This window comes from Lichenostomus cassidix, chromosome 7 (assembly GCF_008360975.1).
Source record: "Lichenostomus cassidix isolate B80296 chromosome 7, HeHo_3.0, whole genome shotgun sequence".
Classification (NCBI taxonomy): Eukaryota; Metazoa; Chordata; class Aves; order Passeriformes; family Meliphagidae; genus Lichenostomus; species Lichenostomus cassidix.
In genome coordinates, this window is record NC_139488.1 from 15,433,691 (window position 1) to 15,446,137 (window position 12,447).

Consider the following 12,447-nt stretch of genomic DNA (forward strand, 5'->3'; position numbering starts at 1 on the left):
TTTCCAAAAGTTCATCATTATTCAAACACAGACTAAGTAGGTATGTAACCAGTGGAGTGTTCAAGGCAGATAAAGTATAACAGCAGTTGCTGCTGTTTCTGTTCTTCTGGGTTCTTCCTTCAAATAGTCTCAATAGCCCACTTCTCTGGGTTGGCAGTATTTTTCTAATTAAGTAGAATTTCAAAGACAAATGCCACTCTCTTAATGCCAAAATTTGTCACAGACAGGATTTCTTACAGTAGACAGACAGACCAAAGAGAAGAAAGGTTAGCTGCTGCAGCGTTCTTTTGGCTCTGCAAACAGCAAAGTGCCTCAACTCCCCCTGACTTTGCAAATGTTAAGGCTATTCAGCAGCTGTAAAATTTACTAAAAGTCTCAGACCTAAGCCTGGGAACCACTCAGCAGTGGCACTATGTTACAGACTTGTTACCAGTATGTGGCTTAAAAAATGCTGGGTTTGAACTTTGATGCATTGTCATCCTTATGAAAGTGACACTCCTACAGGTATTCAGCTCTTTGACGGGTCTAGTTTACTAACTTCACACAGCTGGCCTAAAGTCATCCTGGGCACCACAAACTCTGTTCCCAGTCCCTCCTTTTCAGTCTATTTTAATGTATGATGATGCATTAAGACCCAGTTTTTCAAGCATGTTCTTTATACTATTTTTTTCAGTTCTTTGAGAAGACAATCAGTTTTCTGACTAATAGTGTAGGATCAATGTCCTGTGTTCCACTGTGCTGGTATTCTCCAAAATCTGTATCCTCTACATGTAGAATTCCTCAACAGAAATGTGACTCAATTGCTTCTTGAGCTCAGAACAAAGAAAGCAGTCCAGAGAAATAAAGAATGCTTTTCTAGGGAAGCTGTAATGTCTACAGTAATTTAAAGTAGTCTTTAGAAGGCATTTCATGGAGTTGAGAATCCACAGTTTCCCAGAGAAATTATGGAGGACCCTCACTTCTGGGACCTGTGAACTTAACTGTATTTGTTTTTTCCTAGACATTTGATCTCTTTCCACCTATCTGATGTGCCTTGCCCATGATAATTTTGTTTTATGTTTAGTGCTCTGCAGAAGAGTGAGCTGAGACCTTCCTGCAATGTGTCCCCTAAGTTTAGAACTCTTTCCTAGTAAGAAATTGCAAAAAACAATTGCAGTTGTTTTAATGACTGTGAGTTTCTTTCCATACTAGGTGATGCAGATGTACCTCCCATTCTGTGGGATTGCCATATCCAATGCCCAGCTATTTGCAGCTTCAAGGAAGGAATATGACAGAAGCAGGGTAAGTGCAAAATGTATCATGGACCAGTATCAAACTTTTGTCTTTTGTTCCTGCAGGTTCCAGCTATGTATACCTGTTTAATAAGCAGACAGTTTTAACTATGTTTTATTTCAAAAATTGTATTTTCAAAAGATCACTACAAGCAGAGAGTGTGGGAGGGAAATACGCCTGTAGTGGTGGCTGTTGTTTCCTGATGTCAGTTCCATGTTTTGTTGTGCTGAAACAACTGTGTTTGTGGCACAGACGGTGCAGGAGAGAGTGTTACTTTTGCAGAGATTCAAGCTCTCATAAAATTCTACTAATCTCAAGTCTTTGCCATCCTGGCTTTTTAATACTCAGTTTATGTGCAAATAATGTAGCTATATCTTTATAAATTCAGCACGAAAAAAAACCCTGTACGTGAAGGGTTTTGACAGCATGTGTCTGCATAGAATCCATACTCATGATTACAGGTGCAATGCATGCACTGGGACAGGAGGCTCTGAACTGAAAATAATGCCGAGCTCCCGCATCAGTCCCTTGTCAGAGAGGTCTTTATTTTTTTTAAGAAACAAAATGGTAGTTTTGAAGGGGTTTTAATAATGGTTGGCTTTTTTTTTAATCACCTTTCTGCAATGACAGGAAATTATATTTTTGGTTTTTTGATGTTCAAATAAAATTATTGTTTGATTACACAAAGACTTAAATTTTGCTGCAGATTTCCAGACTGCAGGGAACAATACAGACTTTTGAGGAGTCAGCATTTAATCTTCTGAGGGAGATATTCAGCAGGAAAGTGTTAGGGACATTCTCATTCTTCATTAGAAAAATAGTAAATTCTTGTAAATTGGGTTAGAGATACAAATTCTTTGTTTCTTGTTGCTGCTTCAGCCATGCAAAACGTAACCAATACCATGGCTGCAGGACAACTATGTGGTGGCTTGCACATAATTGTATTTCTGACCTACTGGTGGTGTTTAACTTTGCCTAGTCCATGGCTGAAGTCAGTTAGCAAGTACCAAGTGCTGGAGAAACCCATACTGTGCCTTTCTGATCAAGCCAGACCTTAATGGTGGCAATTTCCAGCAACCGTGACCAACATTTTGCTGATGATCACTGTGTTAGAAGAGCTAAGACCACTACAGTTTATATGCTTACCTATATTGATATTCTTTAGTGTCAGTGCCCCAAATGAGAATAAAGGAAAGAGCAAGCTTCTTTGGATCCATGGGAAGAAAGAACATGGCCTATTTTTTTTAAAGTTGATGAAATGAGAGTAGAAAACCTTCATTTTAAAGCACTGTATTTTACAGACGTGTTGTTAGTGGTGAGGGCTGGATCAGACTGCGATTGGAATATAGAACTATTGATGTGGTTTCTTTTCTTTCCAGCTTTGAACATGCAAAATGGGTAATAAGAGAACAAAATGGAGTTTAAATGTCCTAGCAAATTCAATATAGAAAATCAAGCAATACAATCCATACTGCATTGCATTAAAGTCATTGTTACATTTTTGAACAAAGTGAAATAGTTTGAAAGGTTCCCATTGTTTGTAAAGAGTTGGATTGTGCCCAGTTGTGAGCTAAGAAATACTTCTTTCTTTCTTCAGATAACTCCACTCCAATTTTGTTGCCATAATCATTAAGAAGTTTATTTGAAGGAAGATTTCAATGGATCACTCATATTAAAATCAATCCCAGAGATGATGCCTCCTTTGCAATGCTGCATGGACTTATTTATTCTACAACCAATACAACAGTTTTCTGTGCTTCTATACAGGCTTTACTGGAAGTAGTGAATGACCTCTTTGAGGAGCAGACTAACATAGAGAAAATTGTGAAGAAAATTATGCATCGGGCCCAGACTCTTCTGAAGTGTGAACGGTGCTCAGTATTACTTCTGGAAGATATTGAATCACCAGTAAGTATAGTTTCACATTCTGTAGAAAGATAATTATTTGAGAGGTGGAAAAACTGCTCTTATTGTGGTGAGGCTGTTGCATACTGTAAGTACTGCACAGCCGGTATTTTTTCAGTGTGTTATTCCTAAATGTAGGTTAGGTACAGGTTGAAACTTTCTCAACCCCCTGTTGTGTCTGAATCCCAGTAGGCAGCCAAGCCTCACACAGCCCAGTAGCATGGGGAAGGCAGTTGGAAGGCTAGAAGTTTGAAAGCTTATGGGTTGAGACACCGTTCAATAGGTAAAGCAAAACTGTATGAACAAGCAAATTAAAGATTTCATATGATCCTTCCAACTGGCAGGCAGGTGATCCATTATTTCAGTAAAGCAGGACTTCATCGCATCAAATGGTAACTTGCCCCAGCTTTTACTTTTGAGCATGTTGTCATGTGGTATCTTAATATGGGATATCCCTTTAATTAGCTGCTATCAGCTGTCCTGGATGTGTCCCCTCCCAATCTATTGTGCAAGCTATTCACACTGGGGTGGCGCAATGAGAAAGAGAGAAGGCCTTGGCACTATGTAAGTACTTTTCAGCAGTAAAACAGCCATGTGTTATAAATGTTATTTTCATCACAAAACTAAAACATATCACCATTACAGGCTACTGAAGGAAATTAATGTCATCCCAGCCATAACCAGTATACTCAGTTTTCAAAAGGAAACTGAAAGATACTATTTATGAATCCTTATGGTATTTTGAAGGGCTTTAATGGTTGTCTGTAAGTTGCTGATGGATCAAACTACCAGTGATGTGATCCAGCTGATATGCTCTGATTCTCAGTTGTCTGTGTGATGGAATTAGTGCTTACTACAGAGCAGCTACAACTGCCTAGCTGAGAAGAAAGGTTCTCTTGTGGTATGCTTAAAAAAGAAAAATTACCTAATTTGTTATTAAATATTTATTTGCTCCGTTCCTTTCATTTATGATATAGCCACAAGAAGGAAAGAAAAATCCTGTCTGTAGCTTCATTTTCACTTACCTGGAATTTATAACATTGCTGACATTTTCAGGGTATTGATTTATCAAATAGGTGGTGCTCCTAAACGCTTTGAGAACCAGAAACACTTGCATCATCAACCAAATCTTCAAAGCTCATCTTTACAATTAAGCTTTCCTGCATGCATTGAAAAAAACAATTATCAGATATCTTTGTTGATATTGCTATAGTGTTCATACTTTTGAATCTGATTTTGAATCTGAATTTTTCACAGAAGAATTCTTCTGAAATTCTTCTTTTCACAGAAAAAAACTTCTGTTAGGAAGTTGTGGGTGGCTTTGTTCCGTTCATTTTCTCTTCTTGGTAGTATTTCTGCCTTTGAGCTTGGAGGGTTTTTTCCCAAACCACATGCAAGGAGACCAAATTGTGAAATGTGGACAAAAAGCCTAAACTTTTTCTAAGTGGTCATAAATCTTAGGTTAATTTGGAGTAGGAGAATAGCATCTTGCCACCCACTTGGTATTTTTTACAAGTGGCAAAACAGTTATTTTCCTGACTATTCCCATATTGGAGGGTTAACACATGTATCAAAATAAATCTCCTTAGAGTAACTCAATGTTAAACCATGTCTAAAATATTTCATTTGTACATTGTGCAGAAAGCTTTTCCAATTCAGAACTGCAGTGAAGATGAGGACATATCCAAAACCATGGCCTCTGTTCTGTGTCATGTTTAGCCTCTCTTAAGGTGTTTCCCTTTCATGCTCCTGACACACATGTTCAAGTGGGATTGGTTGCAGTTAGTAATGCAAAACAGCCTGTTTATTTTCCTATACTAAAAAAGTGAAGTTTGGGTAAAGCTCCATAATTCACGTTCTGAAAGCCTTTAAAGGGAAGTATATACTCTTGTAGAAAATAGTTTTCTGAAGGAATCTAAAGATATAATTTGACTTTATACTGTTTTTAAGGGAACTGAGCACAGTGCATGTTTTGAACATAATTCTCCATTGAGAGAATACGGATTTGTGTTTTTATCCTAAGACCATTGGATAAAAATACAGTTTAAATATAGGAACCTTATATTACTGTTTTCTTAGAAGTTCATTCACCTTAATAACAATCTTAAGTTACTTTTTTGTGACAGGTGGTGAAATTTACAAAATCCTTTGAGTTGTTATCTCCAAAATGCAGTGCTGATACTGACAACAGGTTAGTGCTCACGTCTTCTGTGGTTATAGATAACTTCATTTTTCACGTAGTTTTAAAGTTTACTTGGTCAAGGTTCTATTTTCTTATGGAACTTTATGTAGATTTGATTGAAGTGTGTGAACCTATGGTTTTTACTCAGACAAGACTCCTGCTTGCTTCAAATGGAGACTTGCTTGAATAAATATATGTGCCTATTTTTTAAATATATGTATGTTTGTCTGTGTATATATATGTACTAATACTGTACCAGTGTCTCAGGTAAGAAACCAGAAAAAACCTGACTTTTTATACTTGAACTCCTTGATAACACGCAGATGTTGTTTTGCATGATTAACATTGAAGTAAAAAATTACAAAATTATTTTAGATTGTTTGTTGATCTCTTACAAAATGCCTCTGTGCAGTTGTGTTGAGAGGTTTCCAGTAAAATTTTAGTTCTGCTCTTGTCAAATTGGAAAGCCTAGAAACCTCAGAGCATATGTATTTCCTAGAAACTGTGTTCCTGTGACTAAATCTTGTTTGGGACCCCAGCCAAAATGGAAGTATATGTTTTGCTTAGTAGGATCTGTATTTAAACATTTATAAAGGACCAATTTAAAGTAGTAAAAGAAAGCTTTTTGTTCATGTGGGGTTATTATATTAATCCCTACAAGGTTAACTGTAGGTACACTGGTAGCAGTTTACATAAAATGTCCTATATACCAAGGGAGGGGGTGAGGATTCAGGGCTATTGTGAGAACATTTCTTTCATCTTTTAGGGCTTGGTGCTTATCATGTATCTTTTATACAAATTAATTCATACTGATTCTGAAGGAGAATTTTCCATATCAAATGGCTGTCATAATGATAAACCTTTTCATGGATTGATCTTGCAGCATTAGAAAAATGAGTAGTGTTAGAAAATTTCTAAAGTGTACAAGCTGACAGCAGAGTCCAAGGCCACATAGAAACACAGGTAGAAGCTATCTCTCTTCCATGTCCTGGTGTGGGAATGGTGAGGCAAATGGAAAACAAGCAATAAAAAACAGGAAAATTTAAATATGAATAAATAAACTGTTGATTCATCTAGGAATCACAAGTTACTGTTTTTGACAAAGAGTTTAGAGTAGCAGTTGGTCTTTCCTAGGGTGTGAAAATACATTTCTTTTATTCAGGGACAGGAGTATGAATCAAGGGATTGTTATTCCTGTTTTTCTCAAACTTGATCTGTAGCCAGATTAGTCAAAACAACCTAGAGTGGTGTCAAGATAACCAAGCTGGCTCATTTCTTGTTACCATAGTTATATTAGCATGTTGCCACAAAGCAGTTTGTAGTAGCCTGTTCTGCATGTAGTCAAGTCAAGATTATTTTAACTTTAGTCCAAGACATGAATAAACACATGCAGCCTGGTAGCTAGTCTTTATAGGATTTGTAAAGGTAGGGTTCTGTGCATTTTAATATAAAGCTGTATTGCTTTTTCTTTGATTTTTTTTTCCCTGTGGAGAGTGAAGTTGGTTTTACAAAGACTAAGGTTAGACTGGCAGATATGATGTCACATTTGGATCTAGCACAGGCACAGCTTGAGTTATTGGCACTATAGTGGAAAAACAAAGGTTATTTAGGATACGGAACAATGCCGCGAGCTCTTGACATTTGAGCATTTTTCTAGTGAGTTTTGCCCTTTTCATTCTGCATTCTGCAGCTGTAACTGATGTAAAGTCATGAGACTTTCATGTGGGGGAAAGCAAATGGCAAGATGAGTTTCTTCATCACTACAGAAGTTATGAAAAAATATTATTTCTTGAAATTTTAGTTGAAATCCAAAGATATTTGAGGCTGAGAACAGTTCTCATTATAAGTTTTAGATAAATGAGAAAGAAGCTCCTAAGACAATATGACTTTCACGCCCTAATATACTTTCTCACACAGTTTTAGAAGAAGTTGGCTTTTCTTTTGCTCTCCTTATATCTGCCTGAAAGCAGCTCACCTATTTAATCCCTAAATATCATAATAAATACTCATATCTGTTTTCTTTGTTGTTGGTTGTAAAGAAATACCTTGCAAGGCCACACTTGCACTTATGTGTTCATTTTGCAATTTTTCATCACACACTATGATCAAGTTTGTTTATTATCCATACTGGCACATGGATGCTCTTGTTTTTGCCAGCAATTTTGTTCTTGAAAGCACCATTTTGCCAAGTCCCCTAAATTTTCTCTCCCTTTGAAAAAAATATTACATAAATCTTAGAATCCTTGAGGGTTCAGTTCTGATATAATCCAGATGAAGATGAGCCTGATGGAATGTGCTGCAGACTGTGTCCTTCCTGCACAGAAGCAGCCGTCTTGGCGGGTGAGGTTACCTTTTAGAAGATAGCTGAGGTGTCAGTTCTCTAACCTGAGCACCAGTGGTAGTGGACAGGTCACCTGCCTGGGCCAGACTATGAGTTGTGTGGCTAAAAATATCTGTGCTCCATCCCATGTGGGCTGGTGTAGGGGAAATGCTGAAATCCCTTAGCTGTTTTACCACCACTGTCCCTGGGATGATGCACCTGTCTTCCAGATTATGGATTTAGAGCACTTGTTAGGAATGGAAACAACATAATAGAATCTACTTTTAAAACTCCTTCATGAATTTTATCTTGTTGCTTTGACTTGAGTTTATTTGCTGCTTAAAATGCTTGACACCCGTTATGCAGTCCTGATTTACATGTTATATGTGATAATGATAATACCATTCATGTAAGTTATGAACTGGGAACTATGCATTTGAAATTTGAATTTTTATTTATAGTCTTTTGAGAATATTAAGTTTTCTTTCAGATGAGTGACATAGTTGAATCACTCTTCAGAAAATCAATGCAGTCGACAAAAATCAATCCTTTCACTTTGATTGAGTCTTTCAAGGATTTCACTATGCATTTCAATGTGCTTTCATTCATGAGCATTACTTCAAAGCTTCAAGCTACTGTAGTCTTCTCCATAGCTTCTTCATAACTTTTTTCTCAGGTGTTGAAAATTTTTCAGTTTTCTTCTCAAAACAAAGACAACATGCATTTTTTTATTCACAAATGAGTAGCCAGACTTTGCCAATGTCAAGAACCTGCCTGAAACAAGTCAGTGAGAACTTTCCTGTTGATTAGGTGAGGGATTAGGTGAGGACTTTAAGGTCTGTGTAGATACTGAGTTTTCTGGAGAAGCTGCAGTGGAGAGTGGTGAGTTCAGCCCATAATTCTAGTGTCATGCTCATTTAGTGATAGCTCTCTAGCCCCTCATTAATTGTGGCAGAAATTCAACCAGGTAAAAAAAAAAGGAAGCCTTCATGTCTTGTGTGACTATTGGATCCACTTGCTGCTGTAATGTACTTGCAGTGTTGATTTAAGACTTATTTCATGATTCCTTCTTCAGCCATTCAGGTCTGGCATTTCAGACCAAAATTTAAAAAATTAAAGTCATTTTGACAAGAAAATTATTGAAAATAAGAATTAAAAATATCCTGAATTATTAGCCTAATTTAAAAAAATCTTAAAAATATATGCTTTCAGGTGACTCTACAGAAAATAGTATTTAGAACTACTTTCTTTTGATGAGTAGGCCTGTATCCCATGGAAACGTGGAACATAATCCATTGTTGATTCATAGGAAAATGCATTTATTTATCAAACATTTACTTGAGACACCAATGCTATTTACAATAGAAAGAAATATGTAAAGGAGAGGATTTTTGAGGCGCCATTTCAATAAATATCAAGTTATTGTTCCATAGTTAATTCTTGGTAACCATTCATAATTGTGGATGGTTTTGCTGTTGCTGTTAATGTGTATGTAAGACATGCTGGACTTGGAATTAACGTTGACTGCATTCTTTTCTTCCCTTGCCCTGGATTTTGATAGTTTCAAAGACAGCATGGAAAAATCATCATCGTATTCTGACTGGCTAATAAATAATAGCATTGCTGAACTCGTCGCTTCCACAGGTCTCCCAGTGAACATCAGTGATGCCTATCAGGATCCTCGCTTTGATGCTGAGGTAAGAGACTTTCACAAATGGAATTATATACTAATTTTTGGGCACTGCAACTAATATAAAAATTTTATCATTATATCCAAGTGGCTGTGAAACATATGAATATTTATTTTGAATTCTTTTTTCTATCCAGTAAGTTGTTCTTCTGGTCTTCTGTTGTTGACATGGCTTAATATAGTAAACAAAGATCACTGAACTAGTGTATGACTTTAAGAAGTTACTTTTGTCCATGATTTTTTTTCCCTATTTATAAGTGATAACTTCCTCTACCAATTGCCTTGATATTTCTGCAGCCTGGTTTCTATTGCTGAAAATGTGTTGGTGTTCAGTGTTAGCAGCATCAGCGTTGTTAGCTGTTGGGGTGACTGGGGCTATACACACACAGAGTGTAAACAGAGCTGGTATCCAGACAGACAAATGTTGTTTGTGATCTAACCTAGCCAACCAACCATTTAATTTGCTCAAATACACACTGGATTGGGTACTTCTTCAAGATACATATTGCTCCCAATAAAAGTTGTTTGTGTATCACAAGGTACTAATTCCAGCCTCAGTTAGAAAAGTGTAGATACAGATAAAATGTAAGTATACTTAACATCTAAACAAATGTTCGAGGCATATAGAAGAACAAAATCTTCACTGAATTCTAATCCAACATTACTGTGGAGGACTTGGCCAGCAGTTGGGCAGCACATTAATCAGAGGACAGCCCTGGTCAGAAAGCTTCCTAAAATATATTACTACAGTAAGTGTGCTTGGAAGTGTTTCATGTTCAGTTTGCTTGGTTCCAATTTTATTCCATGTGTCATTAAAGGGATTATCTCTCAAACCAGCAGAATTTTTAGAAACAAGAAATATAAAAGGGGCCTGCTGTAAATGTATATAAGAAAGAAAAGTGCATTGATGCTAATCTGTTCAGAATGGGAAGAAGTACAATTAATGCCTGGGGTCTTTAGATAATGCTAACATAAAGCTTTCCAGTCCTTGACGTTTGCAATTGTATTATATCATGTCCTGAATAATTCAGCTATCTCATATTTGTTTCACAGTTAGTCCTTTCCAAGTTGGATGCACTGCCCAATTTATATAGAAAAAAGAAAATTATACATAGGGCAATAATTATTTTCTTTTGATGTGTTCCTATGAAAATTTAATTCTAAATTCACTTTTTCTACTCAATTATTTCTACAGTCAAGTGTAGTAAGAGGAACATAGTGTCCCTTATTACTTAGATAGAATCAAAAGCACATTTGTAGTTATGAACAGATATTCTGTTCTCTGCTTCTGTTGAAAATTGTCTCTATTTTTTTTCTCGGAATACTAATTCTCATTTTCAAATGTTGATGCTCAATTTTCAACTCATTCAGCAAGAATGTAATGCAAAAGTATTTTGGAGTTCATTTTAAGACATACACCTGAATCAATTATTCCCCCACTCCCACAGATTTTAGGTGACACTCCACACTGATTTCACTGATGAGTTCTGGGTATGTATAAATAGTAATCTAATTAAAACCTGAGTTATATCTTTGGCTAGCTAGGAGATCACAGTGATCCAATTCTGTTTCCAAGATATGAATTATTGCTGGTCTTTTCTTGTATTACAGATTGCCTCTAGCACTGGCACTTTTAGTAAGAGAACATCTCCTGGTCTGCTGTGAGTGGACTCATACCACTCTCTTACTGTAATCTCTTTTGAAAAAAATATTTTCAAAGTTGCAGCAGTGACACTAAAAAATAAATCTTATTAACTGAACAAAAGAAAGAATCAGTGACACAATAAATTGTGAAATTGTATACTGTATTACATAGAAGACAATAAATGAGGCAGTAAATAGTCATCAGAACAAAAGGATCAATTATCTCAAATCTAGGGTTTGGCTCCACAGTTACATTTCTTACTAACTTGCACTTCTGCAGAATTCCCTACTTATTCTCACCTTTCTTTGGCAAATATGTTATTTCCTGTAAGCCTCCATTTATAGCTGCCTATCTAAGTCCAATTTCAGTTTGACAATTGGGAAGAGTATTTCTAAGGCACATTTGTTCAGTGAAAGTTATCTCTACTAATCCACCAGTGCAAGTAATCCAGAATTTATCTGGACATTGCCTCAACTGGAGTTTGACTTTAGTGCCAAATCAGAATATAGTGTGAGCTTTGTGGCAAAGATGCCAATGTTTGTATTTTCTTTGGCAATTTTTAGAATAATCCTTATGACTTGTGGTTACTGTGAATGAAGTTTCAGCTGAATTTTTTCTGAGAGCTGATCCATATGGAATGACATTTCTAAATGTAAACTTACTCCTTGACATTTCTATTACTGTGCTTTAAAAGGCTGCAAATAGTACTACTAATGGAAGCTCTCATTTCTACATTTTAGGCTGACCAAATTTCTGGCTTTCACATAAGATCTGTTCTGTGTGTTCCTATATGGAACAGCACCCACCAAATAATTGGTAAGACTTTCCTCATGGCTGCATAATTTTTGTGCTAATGTAAATTTAGTTCTGTCTTTTTAATTCCATGTTCCTTTTTCTTCTTTTTCCCAGCTGAATATTGTTAAGAAGTTACGGTACCTAGGATGCATGCTATGTATCCAAGAAGGGATGTTTTGACTTGGATACTGTATGGACTTTTTCAGCTTTCCAGTTGTGTCATTGTTAAGTTATATATTGTATTGAACTTTAATGAGATGAAAACAGAAATTCTAACCATATTAGTAAAAAATGTTTTACATGCATTGATGTTTTTCTTGGGTCTCCCTCTTTAGTACACGGGCAACTGTTTCTGCGGTCAAGCAAAGCAGTCATTCCCCTGTAAAGATAAACTACAGATGCAGTCAGGAAAGACTTGCTGCAGGGGCTGTGGCAGCAGTTGGAGTTGCCTGTTGCAGTGATGTTAGCTGGATCAGGATCTGACAGGGTTTTATTGGATCTGTGATAGGATGCTTCCCAGCTATGCTACGCCAGGAGTCGGCCCTGTGTTATTACCTGCTTTTGGCACAAAAAGGAGTGCTTGCAAATAACAGCACCAGATTGCTCTCCTAACTTTCCACAGAAGAACTGACGTCAAA

General features: G+C 36.5%; 1 protein-coding gene across 1 annotated transcript in view; it reads left to right on the forward strand.

The window, feature by feature from the left end:
• PDE11A (phosphodiesterase 11A) overlaps positions 1 to 12,447 on the forward strand; it is a 116,832-nt gene that overhangs the window by 41,668 nt on the left and 62,717 nt on the right. The window contains exons 3-7 of the mRNA XM_085066356.1: positions 1,192 to 1,281; positions 3,040 to 3,180; positions 5,304 to 5,368; positions 9,241 to 9,376; positions 11,755 to 11,830. Of these exons, the coding sequence (XP_084922482.1) occupies positions 1,192 to 1,281; positions 3,040 to 3,180; positions 5,304 to 5,368; positions 9,241 to 9,376; positions 11,755 to 11,830 (508 nt within the window). The remainder of the gene's footprint in view (positions 1 to 1,191; positions 1,282 to 3,039; positions 3,181 to 5,303; positions 5,369 to 9,240; positions 9,377 to 11,754; positions 11,831 to 12,447) is intronic.